At 41.2% G+C, this 23,932-nt stretch overlaps 1 protein-coding gene across 12 annotated transcripts in view; it reads right to left on the bottom strand.

The window, feature by feature from the left end:
* TEAD1 (TEA domain transcription factor 1) overlaps positions 1-23,932 on the bottom strand; it is a 248,626-nt gene that overhangs the window by 184,401 nt on the left and 40,293 nt on the right. For 9 of the 12 annotated variants that reach the window (XM_036220446.1, XM_036220447.1, XM_036220450.1 and 6 more), the window contains exon 1: positions 9,283-9,346. The exons of the other annotated variants lie outside the window; for them this stretch is intronic. In XM_036220446.1, the coding sequence (XP_036076339.1) occupies positions 9,283-9,300 (18 nt within the window). In that variant the 5' untranslated portion in view covers positions 9,301-9,346. Of the gene's footprint in view, positions 1-9,282; positions 9,347-23,932 lie in introns of those variants that run through there. 12 annotated transcript variants of the gene reach the window in all.

Raw genomic sequence — 23,932 nt, 5'->3', positions numbered from 1 at the left:
ATGAAAGTAACCAACCTCTTTTCTGGGATGCCTCAGCAGATTTCTCCACTCAAAAAGTCACTTCTGTGTCCCCACAGCTCTTCAAACAAACTTCCAACACCATACATGGCACACGTCGCCATGATTATTCTTAAGATATAATCTCCCAGCTAATCATTAAGTTCCTTAACATCCCTACATTTAACATCTCTCAATACCAGACAGGTTGTTGGAACTCAAGAAACATCTGCTAATTCTCTTCCTTCGCGGCTACCCCTAGAGTTGCAAACCATGCAGTGCATGTGGACAGTCTCTAAGGCAAAGCAGTTCAATATATATATATTAAGAGTGCATAGGGTTTTGGAGTCCTCAAGAGTTTAAATTTTCAGTTCCACACTTATTAGCTGTGTCTCAGGTTTTTCTTTTGTTTTGTTTTTCTTCTGTGCAAAATGGGAATTCATCGTTTTACCTACCTACTGTAAAGATTAAATGAGATGATCCATGGAAAATGCAGGTGTCTCAAAATCATCAGCAGTCATTATATACATTATTTATCCGCATGCTTGCAGATTAGTGGGTGCGTGTGCATACACACATGTCTTAAAACAGGTTCTCAAATAACTGTTGAACCAATGTCTATAACTATAATTAATAATTACTACTTATGTATCTGTCTTTCCTGCTATACTGCAAATTTTCAGAAGGCAGGGATTCTGTCTCATTTATTTCTGTATCTTCTCCCCATGCTGGCTCAATAAATAATTATTTGATTTAGTTTAACATAAAATATTAATACAATTTTTATGACTATTAAGAAATTTATCCTTGTCTAAGAAATCACAAAGATAGCCTTAGGCATACTCTAGAATGACATAAAAAACTCACTGGCTCAGAAACCTTCCTGCAGTCTCCAAAATCCTTGACTAGCTGGCATCCAGGGTCAAAATCAACTGAGCCAAACTCCCACCCCGCAACCTTGATGTAGGGCCTGTCACCTACTGAGCCACAATCTGAGGTCTTAACTGATGACACACACCCCATCTCAGTCTGAGGCATCTCAGCCCTGCTGCAGCAGCTGCTCCACCTGGGCGATGGCCGTGGGAGCAAGAGCCCACCTTTTCATCTCACAGCCAATTCAACCCCCACAGGCCTGGGGGACATAGTCAGGAGTGTCCAGTTACCACAAAAATAACAGAGGACCTGCACCAGGCAGGCGTGCAGGCCAAGTGCTGAAGGGAAAGGGTGAGAAATAAAGAAGCCTGGGGGGGGAAGAAAAAAAAAGAAGCAGATGTTTGAGTCACAGAGGAACTGGGTTTTAAGAAATGTACTTTAAATTCATAACAACACTCTTAGCATCACCATTACAGCCCCTACAATAACTCGTTCATTTAGTAGCCTGTCCAGAGCCACTTATATTTATATTATACTTAACTACTCTGAACGTGATTTTAAAAACATTATTTTAGGGTAAGAGGGGGATGGGTTTTTTAAAACTTTGCTTAGTTAATGCTCTCTATAAAAGTCATACTCGGGTCAATGAAGATTTTGACAAGTTCTTTCATTCTACGAATTCCTGATATTACTCAGCTTTAATTCAAAGCTAAATTCAAACATGACAGAGCTAATTAGGTTTATTGAAGGTGGGGTAAACCTTTAAAGAAAAAAAGGCGAATAAAAGCATTTATGCATTTTTTTGTTGTTGTTCCTAAAATGAAATCGAAGTTGACTCCCATGCTACCCTCATGCAGGAACACTGCTAACTCGATGTTGTCTGACCCAGCCTGGGCACTTCAAATAAAGTTAACTTCAATCACCGTAGCCAGTTAGCAGGTCACCGGAGCTCCATCCACTGTGCTTTCATCTGCGTTTACTTCATACACTATGCCTCTTTAATTTGCTTCTGGCGACTGTTTTACAAGAAGGTGGGTACAGACCCAGCTACAAAACGAGATGCTCGTCTTCAGCAGGGCAGGTGAAACCCCAAAGACCAGGCTGTGCACCTGAGGGAGTGGGTTTCCCATTGTAATCGCTTAAGTGTGAGAGCTGCAGTGAACGCACTGGCAGAAGACTGAGCGAACTCTTAACAGGCACAGCAGATTCTCAGCCTGAAGGTGTTTAAAGGAGGAAAAAAAAAAAATTCCAAACCAAATAAATGGGTTCTCTACATTTTTTTTAAAGTTAATTTTGATGGAAAAAGGTTCCCCAATTTCACATTATTTTGCAGTTACTGATTTATGTTTCAATTTAAAATATCAGGGTTACAAGTATTATAAGGCAAAGCACTGTTCTGAACAGGACTTTATTGCAAATTCTCAAAAATGCTTTAAAATGACAATTTTTTAGTGATGGACATGCAGACAATCAGATTCTGTTGTTGTTGCTGTTGTTTTTAACTTTTAAGAAAAAGCCCTCTCCCAAACAAATCAGCAAAAACTTCGCAGAATTTGAGTGTTGTAAATTTAGAAGAAAACCATATAAATAGTGAAATGAACGGCAGTGCAATTGTCTTTAGAGACAGTCAGAGTCTCGTTCCCTCCTCCTCGCGCTGTCAGAATTCACACAGTTCATGCAGGACACATCACACCGTGCAATTATCAACCAGCATTGCCATTGCTAAAAGATCTTTAAGAATCCTGAGTTTTACCATAAAAGCTCTCATTATTATCCCAGCTCTCTTTGCTTGTTCAGCGTGCCTGGTCACTTACAGGGGGATGAGAAAAAAACGAGGACTCGGCTCATCTTTCCCCAGCCGTCTCCCAGGGAGCTGTTCGTGACTCCGCAGCACAATGCCACGCCACCGCACTGGCCGACGGGGTTTAAAATTAGCCGAGCTCTGGAGAGCCACGGGTAACCTTCTGACAAGGTTAGCAAGCAGAGCAGAGCACAGCTCGGGGAGGGACATTAATAAGAAGCCAAGTAGAGCCTTTCAACAAGCCCATTAGGGCCTCTCGGAGCCCCAGCAGTCTGGAAGCTTGGAGGAGCGCGGCGGCATGAGGAGGCTGACCGAGGCTCTTATTTTTATCCCACCAAGTCAGCAGCTTCCTTTACAGGCGACGAGCACAACCCCCAAATGTGTTTCTTCAAGTTGTAAATTCAACAAACTGGGCCGCTGAATCTACAGTAATTTTTAAAACTTTAAACTGGATTTTAAAAATACAGTATTTACGGAATACTTCTAATAATACAGTTAATACCCACAAATGACCCAAAAAGTGGTGCATATAGAAAATATACAGGAGAAAATGAACTTTCCCCCAAAGTCCTCCACCAAACAAGTCAGTGTTAATGACTCATTCTGATGTATTTTCTTGCACTAGTAACTTGTTCTTATTATTCCCTATAGTTTGCCCACCTAACATTTCACATTCAGCATTTTCCTGAGTCCTGAAATTCTTTGTATTTGTGATTTTTAAGAGGTATAGTATTCTGTGTGATAAATATATCATTATTTGGCTACTACCGCATGGTTCCACATTCAGATTTTGCCCAACTTTTCACCATTAGGGCAAACATCTTTGTAACCATTTCCTAAGAACAGAGCCCCAGTGTCCACGGACAGGAAAAATCTGAAGCCACTCGTGCAGACTGGAGACCCCGTGAGGACAGGGACTGTGCCTGTCACACAATAGGTGTTTTCTGAACAAAGGAACGTGTCTCAGTGTTTTCCAAATATACAACCCTAAATTCTAATGTGACACTTTCCAAATGCCTATGGGGAGATCCGCAGGCCCAGCACACAAAAAGGCCCCTTGGCAGTGAGATAAAGGACTTGATCTAATACCTCCGAACACCTGTCAAAGGCATTCAGCTGCTGCTCGCTTCCCCCACACCCCTCCCGCCAGTACCTCACTGGTACAGCCATACTGGTTGTTTAAAATATTAAATTACTTCCATGCAAGTTGGTAAAGCATCAGTGGGCCAAGTCTACTGAATGCCCCTGTTCCCGTGGCTCCTCACTATCCTACAAGTAGAAGGTAAGTGTCTGGCACATCTGAGTACCTCCAGCGGCTTTCACTGTTTCAATGTCCATACCACTTTTTAAATATTTTCAATACTACCCAGTTCACAGATAACTTATAACTCAAGATTTGCTTTTTAAATTTCGTTAATCCTCCCCTCCAACCAGCTGCTCAGACCTCCATTTAAAATCCTAATTACTATCACTTCAGTACTATTCCTTAAATTCATTAAATTCCTTAATATTTTATTTTAAAAATTGAAATGGACAATAAATAGGAAGCACTTGCCAAGATATCTGACAGGGGCTGCTCCTTCTTAGTTATTCTCTACAAAGCACAGTGAATTGGGTTAGACAAAGACGAATGTCATCATCTTAAGATTCAGAGACCTAGTACTAATACCAGTGATATTAGTTCAAGGATAAAAGCTATCTGCTTAAATCTCATGGGACTCTGAGGAGCTCTCAGATCATCAACTATATTCTCAAAAAGCTAAAGCAGAAATATCGAAATGCTAAAATCTAGGGATAAGTAGAAGAGTCAAAAACAGTCTAACCTATGCCCAGACCACCCTGGTACTGGCTTACCTATTACACCACTAAAAGCAACATTTTAGAGCTGGGTGTACTGCTGTGCACTTGGAAACATGATCTCTACCTTAGCTCTTTGCTAAGCTAAACTATTTTCTGCGTGAGGGAACAGATAACTAGTAAGTGGAACAGAGTTTCTTTTCTTCCAAATGTTTTTGTTCATCCTCTATTGGGGAAGCCAAGGCTGGAACATCAGCCAGGAAAGAGAAGAAGGACAAACAGGGGGCCTATAAAAATCAGACTTTGAAAACGAAGAAGGTGTTAGCCTGGACACATTAAAGCACTGTCCAGCCCAGCAGCTGGGATCATGGCCCAGCTGGAATCAAATCAAAGATAATGCCCATCCACATCTCCACTATGGAAGAATACACTCCAAATTCCAAGGCGCTATGAAAGCTGAAAGATGAGCTGCAGTTTCTTTGCCAAATCAGCAAAATTCTAACTGATGGATATAAAAATACCTTTGGCTCATAAAAACAAATAAAATGGCAAAAATTTAATAAAATACCTTGTGGGAGTAAAAGAAATAATATTCACAGCTAATATTTATTTAACACTACTGTATGTCAGGCACAGGGGTCAGGAATTTTATTCTTTTTCGAATCCTCTTCACAATTATATTAGGTAGAGATGTAATATTACTATATACATTATTCAGATAATGAAGAAAATGAAGTTGAGAAACATTAAGTCATTTGTCCACTTGTCAAACTGAATTCAAATCTAGATCCATCTCATCTTGAGCCAAAGGTCGGGCTTTGTGAAGCATTGATCTCCCCGTCACATGAAGGGAATCAAGGAAAAGCTGCAAGATCTCTTAACAGGGATGCTGTGGAGGGGACTAGAGTGAGTAGAGGGTTGTCAAGGAAGCTCCATTCCAACCTCTGCTCTATGACAGATGAAAACAAGTTGCCTACAGTATGCTGGCTCTGTACGAGGTGCTTATGGAATATGAACAGTGGGAGAGACCATTTGAATGAAGTGAACACACTGTTAGACCTGAGATAATTGACAGCCGCTCTATTTTCCTGCTCACAATAAAAAGCAGCTAAAAAGCAAAGGCTGTCGGCGAGTCCAGACTCTGGCCACTATGATCCCAGCAGAGATGGCACAGAGCAAGCACTAGTGCTTCCTTCTCCTTCTGCAGAAAATGCAATGGCCAGAATGAGAGCCTAGCTATTGCAGGGAAGGGAGAGAGTGTTTCCCTTTTTCTTTTGAAATTTCCTGCACCTGGATTTTTTTTCTAACAAAGCTAACATTTATGGTAAATAAACTATTCAAATTTGTATCAGAAAATATCAAGAACACAATGAGAAAAGGAGATGAAAGGACAAGTCACACAGGAAAATAAGTATGTGACAATATGCATCTTCACAAAGAAAAGAATGGCAAATTCGAGCAAGCTTAAGGTGTTATTTTAACCTCCTAATCAGTAAGCCTTTGAAGACAATAACATCTGAGGTAAATATGACACAGGGAACATGCTGGTAATGCTGTGGATGTGAAGATCCAAATATCTACACTTATTAGAAGGCACGAAAGGTTTAAAATCCTTTGACCTAGTAATCCTAACCCCAGAAATGTATCAAAAAGAGAAAACTCCATGGAAGGAAAAAATTAGGAGCACAAAAGATACACATTATAGAATCATTTGTAATAGTAAAAATATTGGAAGGAATACGAAAATCATAGTACACAAATACGAGTGCATCCATTTACAAGAAAAATTGAGAGTAGACTGAAACATAAGGAAAACTTTCTCAAAGATATTAATTTTAAAAAAGCATAATACAAAATTGTGTGTATATGTATGTAATATGTTATAAAATATATTTATATGTATACATGTATATATGATACATATATAAATTGTGTGTATATGTGTGTGTGTGTGTGTGTATATATGTAATTACAACTTTAGTTTTATGCATATATCTACAGACACAAAGTAAATGAAAATAAAAAGGAAATAGTTACTCTGTTAGGGTAACATTACAGGTTCTTACACTTTTTTTCATGTTCTATTGTGTCTGTAATTTTTAAGAAATGACTTCAATTTTAAAAAAAATTAAGTAAACATCAGATACAAGTTGAGATATTAGAGCACCTGAATACAAAAAAAAAAAAAGTTTAGCAGCAAATATCTGTGGATACCTGAATCTCCTTTATCAGCAGAACCCACTCACCCAATCTGCAACTTTGTGTCCAATCACAACCTACACACTCACATTCACACACACACACACACACACACACGCACGCACGCACATATGTACGTGCATATGGGCACACAGACTGTAGCCTTATTTTGGGTAAACCTAAAGACTTGATGTTTTCCTAAACATTACAGAAGTAATGTTTAGGAAAACAACAGTGAGTATGTTCTGTACCTGGTCCTATTCTAAGCACTTTATATGTTGATTCATTTAATCTTCAGCACTATCCTGTGAGATAAGTGCTACCATTATTCCCATTTAGAAATGAGGAAATTAAGACACAAAGAGAGAACATAAATTGCCCCACCTCGCTCAAATAGGTGGCAAAGCCAGGATGTGAACGCAGCCTGACCCTAGACATAAATGGATAACTACGAACTAGACTGCCTATTCGAACAGACACGGCTCCCAGCCGCTGCTGCTATGCTATTCTTCTTTTCTGAAATGCCTTTCCCTCCTTTTGCTACCTAGAAAGCATCCAATTGCTACTGCTTCAGCAAAGCCTTCTCTGGCCATGAAGTAATTGTGCTTCCTCTAAAGTCTCACAGAACTCTAAACATACAACTACTGTTTCACTGATATTGTTTAGTAATTGAGTCTATCTCCCTGATAAACCACAAGTTTGGGGTGAGGAGAAGGTAGTCACTATATCTCTGGTGACTAGCTGGATGTCTGGCAGTTAACATGTAATCAATAAGGGAGTGAGGAAAAGAAGGATGGATGGATAAATGGATGGATGGATGGATGGATGGATGGATGCATGCATGCATGGTGGATGGACAGGTGGACGGACAGATGGACGGACAGAAAAATGCATGAATGACTTCTTAGTAAATAAACTGGAGAGCTCATTAATGTACTAATTGGTGACTATTTCACACATGCTTGGGGTTAAAATAAAATGACACCTTGAAGAGTTTTCAGCCTTGAAAAGGAAGGAAATTCTGACACATGCTACAACATGGATAAACCCTGAAGTCATTATGCTGAGTGAAATAAGATGCAAAAAGACACATGATATGATTCCTCTTATATGAGATCCTTAGAGTAATCAAACCCATCAAGACAAAAAGCAGAATGGTGGTTGCCAGGGGCTGAGGAAAGAAAGAAATGGGGAGCTGTGTAATGGGCACAGAGTTTGTTTTCCAAGACAGAAACTGTTCTGGGCATCTCCAGATGGGGACAGTGGTAGGAAAACGATGTGACTATACTTAATGTCACTGAACTTTAGATTTAAAAATGGTTAAGATGGTAAATTTATATATGTACATTTTTACCACTATTAAAATTATAAATAAACAGATGGATAGATAAAATGGCACCTAAAAGCAATCAGACCAAGTCTAAGCATACCTACAGGAAAATGCAAACACAGCTCTCAGTGCCAGAGCATTCACCGTCCCACAGATGCTTCACACATACACGGAGATGTCACATGTATTATTCTAACTCTTCCCCTCCCTTCCAGGGAGACTTCCTGGATACCAGTCCAACCTGGGGGGCCCTGCCACATGTTCCCATCTCATGCCTTGTACCAGAGCACCTTTGTAGGTGCCTGTCAACACATCCATCTCCCCAGTGTCAAGCTCCGTGAAGGCAGCAGCAACCTTATCTTATTAGGGTGTGACCTCAGAACCTGGCTCAACACACATCACCTTCAGTAACTACTGAATCAATTAATTAACTGCCAGAAAAAGGAGGGGCTAGAATACTGCTATGATTTTCAGAGCGTGCATGCAGAGCTGTTTCAAGGAATGGTTTACAAGGCACGTTAACACTCACAGAAAACCCAACAATTTTCTAACCTAAAACTGAAAGGGGTTCAGTTGTAGAGGATTCCCCAAAAGGTTCTTGCCGCCGTCGCCTCTATTAGAAAAAGGGGATTTGTGAGCAAGGTGATTTCCCGAATCTAGACCCCGAGAGAAAGAAAGCTCCCTGCACGTCTTCTGAGACTCCAGGCTGAGACTCCGGTGCCAGGCAGGGGCTTGGATACATCACCTCTTACAATACTCCTGAGGTCAAGGGAGCATTTTCCTCTTTCCAGGAACAAAAGTTTAAGTTGCAGTTTGATCAATCTGTCAAGCACCTATTCTTCAGGCTAAAATTAGAAAATATTCTTAAGGCTGCTGGATCTTTATCGACACTGAGGTCAGCTCAGAAGTTAGGGTGATAACTGCTGTTCTCTGCCTAGTCTGTTTTCCATTCTTTAAGGCAGTTGGTACATGTACAGCATTTCTTCTTGGGCATGTTTCTGTCATATACTTAATCACCTCAAAAACTGTTCTCCTATACATACCTCCAAGTCTACTCTTGATGTGCATTTTGCATAGGAGAACAAATTTTTGCATTTGCTACTGAGCCAAGTATGCTTCCTTTTATTTTCTTCAATTATAAGAGCAAAGTATAAGAGTGATGAAGAGTGATGCTAAGAGGCAAGCAGAAGCTAGGCTCGTCCATACTTGAACCCCACAACGCAGCAAGCTGCCATACTACTAGCACCCCAACTGAAGAGCACATATGACTTCTAGCATGACTTACATTTAGCTTCAGGAACATTCATATATTTGAGTTACAACTCCACACAGGTAATGTTGAAATGACTCTGTAAATGAAAGAGATACATCCGCTTGTGAGTGGTCTGGGCCCCCTTCATAAGTAAGCAAAGTCCTGGCACAAACCTTAGGTTTTGATTCTCACCTATTCACAGGTAAATGATGTTTGAAGATATGAGAGAAGGAAGCTGAAACTCAGGACATTTTTAAATGTCCTGAGTTTAATTTTAATTTTCTTAGTCTTTCATTTATTTAGTCAAACCATCCTTATTATGGGACTTATGTGAATTGCAGAGCCAGAGATGTGTCACCTCACAATCTGACTTTGAAGAACTTAACCTCTGCTGGATAAGGTAAGACACAAATATCATAAAGCAACCTCGGCCTGGGTTTCCTCATCTATAAACAAAGGAAATGAAACAGAACTTGTAGGTAGCTCTCAAGCGTAAGATTCTGTTTCTACTCCATTCAGTTGTCTACCAAAACAAGCAGACTTCTGGGCCACGCATGAGTGGACTATCCAAAACTTAAATCTTTTCAAAGATCTATAAAATATTATTGACTACATAATACATACACACACACATACACACATACTAACAGCATTTCTGCTTCTAAATAAGCAGACTACTCGGACAAAACAATAAAAGATGGTGATTATAAATTCTCTAACTTTTAAACGGCACTTCTCAAAAGTAGATTGTATAAAGAAATCATAAGTAAAATCTAAGAAGAAAATAAGTTTTCATGAATAATGATTCATTTAAAAGAGAAGCCTCATTTTTCTATCTCAAAAAATATTCTTTTTTATTTTTCTGCTTTGTGGATAAGACCAAAAATTAAGGTTGTAGCTGGAATCTATCACATCCCATACATATGACCATCAAATCTGATAAAAATTCTCTATTTAATTAATATGTTTAAGCACCATTCAATAAGCTTTGAGAATTTTACCTGCATCTGAAACTTAGAATACATACAGTGAATATTCATAGACAGGTTTAAGTTAAAGAATTACTGAAAAACTGTATCTCAAAAAAAGAGAGGTGATCACTTCTATCCCATTTTACAACTATTTGAGTTCGACAAAGTATCTAAAATCTTAAATACAAATAATACTTCTAATTCCATTTCTTTCTTTAAATTGAATTAACTTTTGTTTTAAGATATATTGTTACCATGCAAATTCCTGAGTACTTTGTTCTAGGTAGGGCAATGGCAAAAAAAAGAAGAGAAAAAAAGAAAAGCTGAGAAAAAATAAAGCTCTTTGGTCTTAATAGGCCGTAAACATGTTCATGCATTTGGTTTTTTAAAAAATACTAAATGAGAGAAAGAAAAAAGAATGCATCTGGAGTTTCAGGACATTATGTATTGATTCACTGAAAGGGGCAAATTATTCGCCAGAGCAACAATTATCACAATCATATTAACATTTTAAAGGAAATTTCTGCTCATAATTCACATACTGATGTAGTGCTGGAGAGGCTGCCTCATTCACTTCTCTAGATGTCTAGGTAAGTATGGCCTACAAAGTGTTACTTCTGTAGGGCTACTTCCGTAGGACTAAGACACAGAAGTGGCAGGAGGTACCTGGATTATTCACAGTTTAGTTGGATGTCATATAACACATAAAAGCATTTGTTCAATTGCCTTAAACAGGCATGCAGCCAACTTCAGGCCAGGCTCTGCACTGGAGAGATAAAGATGAGTAACAAATATGCTTCTCCCTCAAAGATCTCACAGCCCAGTGAGAGGCTGAGACATCGACACATAACGGGAATGTAACCCGGTAACTGCACTGATAGGAAGATGCGCTGAGAACTGGGAAGCATAGTGGTGATAGGGCCAGATGATGTACACCTAATGGTCTGCATTGGTCACGGCTGTAACCCCAGAATCCAGAACAGTGCATAGCACATAGTAATTGCTCAAAAAAATGAAGCAGGTTAGGAAGCAGCAAGGGAGGGTGGGCAGAGATCTGCCAAGAGACCTGGAGTTTGGCAGGAAGCCTGGCTCTAACATAGAGGCCTGGGTTTAAATGTTCATGACACCACTTTGTAACTGTCTACCAGGGCAACGCATTTAATTCAACCGTACCTCAGTGTCCTCGTGTGCTCCCTCCTAGGGCAGTGATGAGATCACATACGTGGAAATGCCTAGAATTGCAAACATGCTAACCCCACCTCTGCTCACTGCTACCTTCTGTCTGGGGCAGAGACCAGGAATGACACAGACCCACCACAGTAGGATAAGATTTTTCTTTCTCCCTACTTCCTCTCTCTTCTAATCTTTCCTGCAGTGGCCCCTTTCCTCAATGCTGACTCAGACAAGACTCAGACTGAATGAACCAAAAGGGAATTGGGAAGGAGAGGGAAAGAGAATTCTCTGACTATAGAGAAAGGAGAAGATGTCCATCCTTTGGAATGGAAGCCGATAGCAGTTCTAAACTGGAAAAATATATAAAATAATAAAGAAACCCCTGACCCGGACACCTAAGAAGTTCACTGCTTTTCTAGACTGCCTCAATTCTGGACAATTAACCAGAGTTATTTTCTCTCCTTCTCCCTGCATGAATTTCCTTTACTCAGTTAAAGTAATTCTATCACATTAACACCTGATCAACACAAAAGATGAAACCAAGCTGTAACAGAATCTTACACTTTACATTGAAAGAAAAAAAGCAATATATATATATGAGTGTGTGCTTGCATATATCTGTCCATCTAGTTGTAAATGCACATTTGTTTATGTAGATATGTACATTCACACATATGCATACGTGTGTCATTTGAGTAGGTATGCACATATCCAGAAGTATGAACTAGTCTTCTTACAGCTGAGGGAAGTGGACAGACACTACCACATACACAGAGGGAGGCAGGAGAGGTAAACTGTGCCTACCTCAGCAATCTGCAGGCTCACATTACACAAATAACTAAGGTCGCACTCAGTGAAGAAGCCCTGACATTTCCACAACAACCTCTGGGGCAGGGCTTGAGGAGCTTGAACTCCCTGCAACTGGACCTAGCCCCGAAGGAGGCTTTCTCCCTTCCTGGAAGAAAGCTTCCCTTTTCGTGAACAAGGGCCTTGGCCCTAACCGGAAGAGTTGAACCTGTTGGGCGGCTGGGTAGGAAGCAGGGGCCCCAGAGCTGCTGGGAAAATACCACGGCCATACCAGGGGAGCTGGAACACTCAGGTTGCTGCCTGCCCCTGAACTCCCTGCAGCTAAGAAATGCTGCCTCATTCACTCTCATTCAACTCAACAGGGCTTTATTCAAAAGAGGCTGGGTCCAAAGCCCAGCGCTCAGACCTTACTTCTCACTGCACCATCTTGTGTATTTCACAACCACCCAAAAAAGCAACAAGCAGGGTGGGATTACTCTCCTTTCACAGGTGAGGAGCTTGAGACTCAGAAATGCTGATGGGCCCCAAAACAGGCCCCAACGTAGGTAAATGCAGGAGCCACCATGCTGCCTGCAGACCATAAATCTGGCTTAGAGTACTGGCCAAGGGAGAAGAATCTGAGCGCATAGGTTCTGATTTCAGTTCGGCCTCTGATCTAAGGGTAATATCAAATCATGAGCAGGTATTAACTTTGTGAGCCTGGAGCTCGATAAATAAAGCAAGAAAAAAAGGCAACTTCTACTCTCTGTCTCACAGAACAGAGTCAGATAAGATCCCTCTATGCTATAATTATTCAACACAATTCTCAAAACAGTAGATAGGTCGTTTTCTGTCATCAGCTTTCCTAGCAAACATCCCCGCTGCCACACCTCTTGTCCCCAACTCAAGTTTTCACTGCCTTGGCCATTCACCTACTGTGCCCAAGGAACCCCTCCAATGCCTGTCTCTCTGTAAGACATCAAGATTCATTCATCCCAAGGGTATCTCAAGCCCAAATGGTCGACTCTTGAGCTACCTCGGAAGACTGTCAGAACTTATCTTTACTCAGTAACTCATTATCTATCACTCAGGTTTTGTCTTTTCGACCTTACTGCAAGGTCCTCACCCAGGGACTCCGCCTAGACTTCTCCACATTCTTTATCACTGTCATACCGCCACCACTACCACCCCTCCATCTCTGGAGTTAAATCGGAGCAAATATTCACACGGGAACATTTTCTGGGTATCTGCTAAGTCATGTACAATAAAATGGACAGACAGGGTTTTTAGAAAGAAATAATAGGATATGGTCTTGGCCCCAAAGAGCTCACAATCTAGTGAGGGGCAGTGGAGATGTAAATGAACTGCTGGGATGTGCTGAACCATCTGACACTGGAATTCGCCAGTCCCTGTGAACTGGAATGGACAGTGACTATGAAGGATGACAGAGTCTGCTCCTGATACTATCTGAAAGGATATGACAACCAGCTGACTTTAACAAGGTGGAAATTGAATAAGGATAAATGTCAAGTCATGCACTTAGGTCCAAAATGAAAAAAAAAAGAAAAAAAAACTCACAAGTATAGGGTAGAGGAGCGCACATGAGAAAGTCCTAAGGGTTTGGGTTGCCCACGAGCTCAGTGACTCAGTGTGATGAGGCTGCTATAAAAGCTAATGCAGTATCAGGCTGCGCTGATTAGAAATGCAACAATCAAACTAAGAAAAGTAAGATCTTAAATCTGGATCCCAGAGTCTGCAGAGGGAGAAATGGTCAAAACATATTTCAGGGAGCAGACATACGTATGAAGCCATGTCCTAAGAGGATATGAGGCTGGAGAATAAATAACTTATAGAGCCATGAGAATCACTTTCGTTTGTTTTGGGCTTTACCATTCCATTCTCAGGAATAGAGAAGAGAGATACAGTTTATCTAAATGATAAAGGCACTGAGATTAACCTGTAAGGATATTTATTACAGCATGGTTTATAATTGTCAAAAAAGGAAAGAGGCCAAAAATATCAAACAAAAGGGAATAAATTACATAGCCTATTATGTTACCAAATGCAATATCAAATATTTATTGAAATGAAAATATTAATGAAATTCTACTCACCAGAAAAAGAGAATTACAAAATATTATAAACAAACAGTGTAATTCATTTTGTAAAAACAACAACGCACACATCTAAAACTGCACTGAAAATGGTCTGGAAGATTAGGGTGAAGCAAGCAACACTAATTATCTATGAGTGCTGCAATTATTGATAGCTATTTTCCTTTTGCTTCTCTGTATTTTACTTCTCCATATTTTTTCAATGTTTCATAATGGACATATATTGCATATCCTGTAAGAAAAATTATTTTCGATTTTTCAAAATAATAATAATAACCTAAGTGGACAAGCATGTGAAAAGAGGTTTGTGCCATATGGCTCCAGACAGAGAGGGGGGATTAGGATTAATGGGTAAAGATTCTAGGAGACCCTACCAGAGCTCAATGTAAGAAAACAGCCTATCAGTTAAATACACAGCCCCTGGTTATAGCGACCTCCCCATCAAAAGAGCGGTGTCTTTAGGATGCTTTAAGACTCTTTGGGAATGCACTGTGGGAGAAGCTTCCATGGAGTTGAGGGTAGCGTCTCCTAAATGACCTTCAAGGTCCCCTCTACTCTATAAACAGCAAATCCTCAAATCATGCTGTTCCGTTATAACATTGATGAGATGCCATAGGAACTTCTGTTCATGCCATGCCTATGGTAAAACTGGTTTCATTTTATGTCATTTTGCTTAAAGTTACAGAATCTATCAACATTAAGTGAGGACTTACTATACTCCAATTCCTTCAACGCCGCTTGCGCCATCCCTACTTCAAAATCCACAATGCTTCTATTTCTCTTATAAGCTCAAATCCTCAACCAAGCTTTTAGGATCTGCCTCTGCTCTCCCACCAAATCAGAGCCAAATGAAGTACAGTTTAAAAAAAAAAAATACATCTAGGAATCAAAAGGTATGGATCCCAGAGGTGCCACTATAAAACATATGGCCTTAGACAACTCACTTAATCTCTAGGAGCCTCTGTTCTGCATTTGTAAAACGGCAGTAAAATTTATAAAACCATAAAAGGCTTTGCTGACAATTCAAGGTAAAGCATGGTAGAGTGCTTTTTGTACAAAGTGCTATACAAACAAGAAATGATATATTCCTGTTATGAGAGCATCATGCAAAAGCTGGATGGCCATCAAGAAGCTATTGGGATCCCCTGGCACAACTTTAATTCCCAAGAGCCCTGATTCTGTACTACGGCTCAAGTACCACCTCCATGAGAAAGGCCTTCACTCCCTTAGTTTTCCCTCGACCATTATTCACACCACAGTGTATAACTTAAATGCTTTTCCTCCAGCTTCTGAGGATGAGTTTTGACTTCTCATCATGACTACTCATTTTTCTGAAACTAGGACTAAGGCTTCCACCTTTACCCACAATCGCTAGTGCTACTGGGATTCATTAAAGATTTACTGATGACTTGACTGAACCCTGCTACTCACAGCGCAGCCTATGGACCAGCACTGCTGGCATCATCTTGGAGCTCATTAGAAATGCAGATTCTTCAGATCACTGAGTCAGAATCTGAGTCCCCAGGTAATTCATGTGCTAACAAGGTAATGATGTTGCTGGTCTACAGACAACCCAGTCATTCACTCATTCAACAACTATGTACTAAGGTCCTATATTGTGCCAAGAACTTTTCTAGGCACCAAGTCCTAGTCTAGCCAGGTGTTATTAAATAGTAAGGCTCCTCTAATATTAGAGAGAATTGTCCATTACAGCTGCCTACCCACAGAATTCAGCAAAAAAACAATTGAAGAGCCTCTGAATCCCCAGACCTCCAACCCTGGGCCAGCTTCCTCAAATGCTTTGCGGGTGTCAGAGTGGATATCTCTTCACAAACCCTCGAGAAACCACCCACACAGTAGCCAAGGCCCAGTAGTCTGGGCAGAGCCGCTTTATATTTCTGCAGGTGCTGCATTCCAAAAATATTTCTTCTTATAAAACATGGCAGGAATTCTACACTTAGAGAGGAAAAGAGATTTTTAAAGGGCCTTATTTTTCCCTGGGGAGAGAAGAGACTAAAAGCTCTCAGAGAGAGGTTTACATTTTCAAAATGTATTTATTTTATCAACCAGATGCTTGCAAGTCAAACATCCCCTCAAAGACATTTTGCAGACAGAGATATTCTGGGAACACACTGGAGGCAGCTTATTTACTGCCACTATTACAAGACTAGCCCAAAGGGATGAGAATCAGATGCTATCTCCCACTGAAATGACTTGACTGTCTGCCTGCCACCTCAGTGCCAGGTAGGCCACTTCGTGGTCCTCAAATACCTGCTGCTGGGCCCCACCCAACTGCCTCTGCCTCACCAGTCCTCTGAGAACCTTCCAATAAGCCCAAGTGACCCACGACTGGTGAGGGCTCTTTGCTCCACATGCACTACCACCTTTTGGGTCTGTAAACTGACAATGGAAAGTGTAATTAAAATACAGGTGCAACATTAGTATCGAACATTGCCACAGGGCTAGAAACCCCTGTGGTATGGTAGGATCCTAGGTAAACAAACCCTCCGTGTCATTGTCCAAAAGAAAATTATAAGTGTACTCCCGTCAGCTACAATTGTCCCTTAGCTCCCTCCTTTGTGACCTTTGATCAAGTCATCCTTCGAGTCACAGGATTTAACAATTAGAAACACTTTCCATTATCTCTTGAAGTTCTCTACATTGGCCTAGTAACTGTCTCATTGCCAGCAGTGAACATCTCTAGAGGGCAGAGCCTGTGTCCTGCTCAGCGTAAGGTCCCTGGAGCCCAGCAGATACCTGACACATCCAAGTTTTCAGTAAATATTCACAGAGTGACAATTCATTCATCAAGCATTTGATGTGTGCTGAGATTCAGGAATACAATATTAAACACCTGAAGATAAAAGAGAAATAAAGAAATGAATATTCCTGTTAGCCTTTTCAAACAAAACAAGGAAGGAGGACTATGGAAAGCCTAGACGCAAACTCCGATATGAGGGGTGAGGGAATTCCTGGAGCAGAGCAAGCCAAGGACAACAGGAATGGAATTTTCTTATCCACGTCATCTCACACAGATCCTGCCTGCCCACCCCACCCCCACCACCACACCCCAGTCTGTCATCGTGTACTGAATGCACATGCCACACATCACTCTCTTATTCTATAACTGGTCAGATTTATTATCTGTCTTTTAAAATATCAATATATTGTCTTAAACTGTTTTACTACAAAGAAGACCACAGCTCACAACAGGATGTTCTTTTCATGGGCATTCTGACTTCATCTTCAAGCCCAGCTGTAAGGCTGTCAGAAGAGGGCGAGGAGGTCCAGAGATGTAAGACATGCCAGAGAGTATGTCCCGGGAACATTCACATCTTAAACTCTCATCACCAAAGCAGTTTCCTCTCTTGGGCCTTTCCTGCACCTAGCATCACTGTCCAGCAAAAACGCAGTGTGAGCCACATGTGTCATGATACACATTCTAGCGGTCTCATTAAAGTGAAAAACAGGTGAAATTCATTTCAATAACATCTTTCTTAACCCAATACATCCAAATATTATCCTTTCAACCTGTTACTCTCACACACACACACACACACACACACACACTGTTAATGGGGCAGTCTACATTTTCTTTTGTACAGTCTTCAAAGTCCAGCGGTCATTGTATACTTACAGTGCATCTCAATTCAGATGACACTTTCCAAGCACCAAACAGCACATGTGCCTGGCGGCCACCGTACCGCACAGCATGGACCTAGTGTGAGTACTTCTTACACACACTTGGGTCTCATAAAGCCTGTTGTTTCTATGCACATACAGCCTTTTTAGTGGCACTGACTTCCATTAGATTTGAGAATTGGAAGGCCCCAGTTTTCAGTCGACAGAGGTTCTCCGTGTTTAAATGATCTTCGGCTCCATCCTTCAAGTCTCACCATAGGTACCGCTCCTTCAGGGAAGCCTGCTCTGACCATGCACCCATCCCCGACTAAATGCCCCTCTTCTATGCCCAGGTAACCTGACTTGACTCGTCACAGCCCTAACGCACTGTACTCTAAGCTTCTGTACCACCATGTTTTTCACTGTTGTATGTTCCTTGAAGACAAGATTGTCTGTTTCATTCATAGCTCAAGCCTTATCTTCCAGCCCAGGATAGACGTAACAAATATTTGCCAGATACACGAATGGATGGTTGGAGAAATGAATAGAATTCCTCCTAACACAAAATCTCTCTCTCTCTCTCTCTAGGTCATAGTTTCCTCATCTGTAAAATCTCCATGGTTCCTTCCACCTCTGAAAGTCAACGAGGCTGTGCACAATGATTTGTGTCACTTACACCCAGGTAACAGACCAAGTAGGACTTTTACATTTAGCCCTCATTGCACAACGAGCTCAACCAGCCATCTGACACAGAAAGGAACACTTCTGATTTCGTAATAAACACTTTAGTTCATTTCCCTGGATCAGTGCTAAATGGGGCAAAATAAATTGCTTTTACATCTCCAGAAAGTATCCTGTGACCATCCTGCTATTCCGCAGAACACAGAGAAATGTATATATTCTCATATAATTCCTGAATGGCTTCTCTGACCAAGCATTATACATTTCATACACAGAAAATGCTGAATTTTGTCCTTAATGAATAAATGTCATAAAAAGACCTTAAGGTCAGCTTTTAGACTCCAAAGTCCTGGTTTCATAGCCACTAGCTTTTTACCAGCTAGCTGCTTGATCATGAACATGTTATTTAACTTTTATTCACTTCAATTTCCTCATCCATATAATGGAATAACAATATAACCAACTCAGAGTTGTTATGATGTCGAATGCCCTATATGCTGTAAAGGGCCAAACTGTTAGCTTCTACATAAACTATTTCTTCTAAAACGTGTCAAGGTGGGGTAACAGGGCAATTTACAATCAACAAAGCCACGGCCAAGGCCAGGCCAGAGGGAACCCAGTGCACTTGAGGGGTGATATCAAACAGATCCAGAATTCATGGCCAGGGGATCTCGGGTAGGAAGCAGCCCAGAAAGGCAGGCTCTCCCAGGTAAGCCAGGCACCCAGCCACCTGACCTCACCGGGAGGAGGCAACTGTAGACGGTTACTTACTGGAGCACAAAGGACAGCACAAAGGAGCCAGGCTTCCAAGGCCAGACAGGGAGTTTCTGTCCCAGAAGGGTAGGGCCCCCACTAATCAAAAGGTCCTGCCCTCAGTCAGGCCAGGGAGCTAGAGAAATACCTTTGCTTGTCTTTTCTTTCTCCTGCAGTGTTTCAGAGGCGCCTGAACTTTCCCAAACCTATTCTGCTGATTTCAAACAGGAACTAGGTTTGCATGTACGCGTGTGTATGCATGTGTGTGTACGCATTTTATGATTTCAGAAGCAAGCTCTCTGCACTCCGAGAATGAGTCATCAGTAATCCTTGTCAGTTTGCCAGCAGCCTGCCTTTCTTCATTACTAACAGAAAGATAAAAGCTCTTGCAGTACATTAGCTGGCATGCACCTCCACAGACCATACAAATTAATTGTGCCTCATCTCAAACAGCGTGAGAGGTGTACGGGAGGGGAAAATGTGCTCCATCTTGTTTCATTAACAAATTAAACTGAAATAGAGTTGCAAACCATTCTCTTTTGTACACATACACTCTGCTACATACACCAACATCAGTCTTCTAACAGGCATCCATTTGGGACAGCATTACCCAAGGAGAGAGTGAGCCCATACACTCAAGAAACTGTCTCCGCCCCAAGGAAGTGCATGCCCTTTAGTCTTTTCCTGGTCCTTGTCAGGAGTGGAGGAAGGGTGACCACAGGGACCACTTTAAGGGTGCCTGGGGGACAAGAGTCGCCCATCAAATGCCGGGCACTGCTGCAAAAGGAAGGGTGGTTCAATCGCTGACCCCGGGCAAATAAACAAACCAGTTCGGTGGCCTGGTATGTACAGGAGAGTGAAAGAGTTTGTCATCAAGCAAACTCTGTCATGCTGAGGATGGCAAGCATTCCAGAAGGAACAAAGTGATTCAAGACCAACTTGAAAAACAAGTCGGACTCCCCTTCACCCGCACGCTAAGATTACACCCTCAAACACACCTTTTACTGTTCCACGTGAGATGTTTGCTTTCGCAGTGCAGTTAAAGGCAATTTGTTACAATGCTGTGATTTTCTTCATCCTCCTTCCATACCAGTATATAATTTAGGCAACCCACATTTTATAAGTCGAAGGAGTATGACTGAAAAGCCGATCCTTTTATGTGTTATTTCCAAAAAGACAAAAACAGTGGTTACAGGGGAGGAGAGGAACAGGAAATGAGAGAACAGTGGAAGGAAAGAACAAAGAGGACTCGCCCCTGAACTCTCCAAATATCACCCTAATAGCTGGTGACCTGCAAGGAAGTTACGATCATAAGCAGCTAATCCAACCGTAAAATACGTCCAAAGTATTTATTATACAGATGGCCTCTGGGTTGGTTTTTGTTAGTTTTGTTTTTTACTGTAAAATCCAAGAATCTAAAAAATTCTAGGCAGAAAATTTGACCTCAAATGGATAGGTTCTGCTTATAATAAGCAAATTAAATAAAATCTAAAAAGAAATAAAGCCGTACTCAACCTTACTATAATCAAAGAAATACTAATCAATGAGGCCGAACCTTTGTAGAAATGACACTATATAATGCAGGCCAAAGTGTTCCAAATGGTACCTCTCTGGTACAATCCTTTTGGAAACCAATTTAGCAATAACCATTAAGAGCACCTCCACCCCCTCCCCCACCCCCCAAAAAATGGTTGTGCCCTTTAACCCAGAAATCTTACTCTTGGAGATCTACCTTAAAGAATAATCTACAATAAAGATTAAACCATATCCTCAAGAATTATTTATAAAAGCACAAAACTGTAAGACAAAAAGCTAAATGTCCAATAGATGAATGGTTAAATAAATTCAGCCTGTGGGATAATAGACTGTAAGACCATTAAGAATCATCTTGGAGACTATGTAACCATTTGGAAAACATTTGCTTAAGGTTTACTGAAAAGAGCAAAATACAAAATTAAGTCTACATATGATTACAGCTATACAGAAATATGCCTGCATACAGACAAGGACTAAAAAGAAAAATGAAAACAGTTGTGTTAAGATGGTGAGCTTGTGGGTAAACTTTTTTTTTCTTTTGTTTCATTTCCTTTATTATGGTTATAGCCTTTTATCTTGTGAAATAAAGAGAAATCACAGGGTGTATGTGCAGCAGCTCTACTACTCACATTCAGAAGATGAAGCAGGAATCTAAGAAACCAATATGCTAGGTTTTGGCATGGTGCAATACCTAGAATTAGAGGCTTTATCCTATGCTTTGTCTGGGTCCCTCCTATCACATCAGCAAGGAAGGCTGATGAGAAAAGCAATGCTCAGAGAAACCAGATGACCTACCCAAGGCTGTATGAAGCTACAAGATGGCAGACAAAGGATGAGACTCCAGACTATTCTGCTCCACAGCCCTGGCCCAGAACTGTGTGAATCTAATCCACACAGAGTTCATAGACCACTTGCACCCAACTCACCAGCACCGCGACTTAAAGCGCAGATGGTTGGCCCCAACCCAGACCTAGTGAATCAGAGTGTCTGGGAGTGAAGCACCTCGATCTGAATTTAACCGGCGGCCTAGGCGATTCTTATGCACAAAAATGTTTGAGAACCACTGGTCTAAGAATCATGCAAAGATCTGCCAAATAATAATAAAAAAAAAAACCCACACTCATATGTCCATCTTCCCGCACACACAGAAAAATCTGCTGGATGTGGAAAAACATATTTAGAAACTTGTACATGCTCAAATGAGCACTTACCCCCAAGAGTTAAAATGTTTAAGATGGAAGAACACAAAAGAGTGCTCTGGGTTTCTTGGACACTGTTTTTCTGGTAAAATAATTCCTGGCCTACCGGACGTTATCCAATTTCAACGTCCCAAGCTTAGCATAGTGCTGGGAACATACTAAGTGTTCAAAATGCTTGTTGAAAGAATGGGTGAATAAGCAAATGAGCTGGTAGACAGTATCTGCATCCAACTATGTGCAGTATTTATACTGTCTGTCTGTCTGCCTGCGCAACTGGGAAAACTCCATGACATGTGGGTGAAGGCAGGGTGCAGATCATCCCTCTTGTGACAGGGCCTGGGACGCTGTACATTCATAAATAGTAGTTGACTGAGTGAATAGTATGTATTAGCAAGAGCCAGAAAAATGTCTAAGTACTCCCGGATCCAGTCATCTCATCAACAAAGGGACGCGTTCTTACAGAAGACAGGAAGAAGCGAGAGCGTCTCTGCTGAGTACACACCACGCACTGGGCCCAGCGCGCCACACTCGTGTCCTCGAGGGAACCACACGTGCATAAAGCGGGTTTGGACTAGGTGGCTTGCCCAGTGACTAGCGACTAGGACTAAATGGTTTTCACGTTCATAGTTGAATGTGAAAAATAAGAGGAATAAAAGAAATATGTCTACAATAATCTCTCATAAAGGATACATGGTCCAAAGAAAACCCACACTCAAGATCAAGTGTGCAGAGTGGCTTCCCAGAGGTGGTGCCTCGCCAACCTCAGACATATCGTAGACAGGGAGTCACACCTGCTGGGGAATCGACCCTTCAGCTCAGGGCCCATCTCTCTTCCTTAAAGCAATAATGATGCACTAATGTCACCTCCATATTACCATCAGCTGCAAACACTCCAAGCTCCAACAGAGGTAACACTCAAACCACTATAGCGTTCTATTGGTTATAATTACTGAGAACCTATGGGAGCACATCAGTCTAGTCAAAAGTTGACTTTCAAATCACACTGGCCTGGATTCACATCCTGCCTTCACATTTGCTGACTGGGAGACTGACTTTCATCTCTCGAGCCTCAGTTTCTTCATCTATAAAGGAGGATAATAATGCTCACCTCACATTTATTTTGAGGATTAAATAAAACAATGCCCTTAAAAGACTTACCACAGGGCTAGCATACTGCAAAGCTGCAGTTAATGGTACCTGTTCATACAAGTTACTACAAGCATTATAAAATCTGTTCTGAACACCAGACATTTCCCCAATTCACAAGCACATGGACTACCTATCCGTTCTGCATTCTCTGTTAATTTTTCCCCATATCACATAAAAAGCTTCATGTATTAACGAAGCATATACTTGTTATTTTTAATAGGCTGGGAATAAGTAACTATTCTTCTGCCTAGGGATCTAACTTTTTAATGATTTCCACATTCGATTTAACATTAAATGCAAATTGATCCATAAAGTCACCTAATTAGAAAGTGAGTATGTCACAGACATTATCCATGATTTAATTAGGAGAGCAACACGACATGATGAGAAAGGCCCCTAAGAGGAAAAGATGGGGACGATGCTCCACCTCAACCAAATCACTGGCTGAGATCTCTGGAAGGCCACTTAGCCCGCTGGCTGCCACCCCTCAAAATGAGGAAGTTAGATTTCAAAGATCCCTTCCAGTCAAATGAAAGAAATCCATAATTCAAATCACTACAATAACTAGTTGCGGAGAAAGAGGCTCTGGGGAGGCAAAGACTCGGTCATGCCTTAAAAAGTTTACAGATTAGGGAACCCACAGCCTGTTCCACCCACCAACACACCCTGGCTTGTGAAGTGGAAGCATTCGAATTTTCAT

This window comes from Rousettus aegyptiacus, unplaced genomic scaffold (assembly GCF_014176215.1).
Source record: "Rousettus aegyptiacus isolate mRouAeg1 unplaced genomic scaffold, mRouAeg1.p scaffold_m13_p_5, whole genome shotgun sequence".
In the NCBI taxonomy this organism is placed as follows: domain Eukaryota; kingdom Metazoa; phylum Chordata; class Mammalia; order Chiroptera; family Pteropodidae; genus Rousettus; species Rousettus aegyptiacus.
Note: the sequence above shows the minus strand (reverse complement) of the source record. Positions and strands in the feature narration are given on the sequence as shown.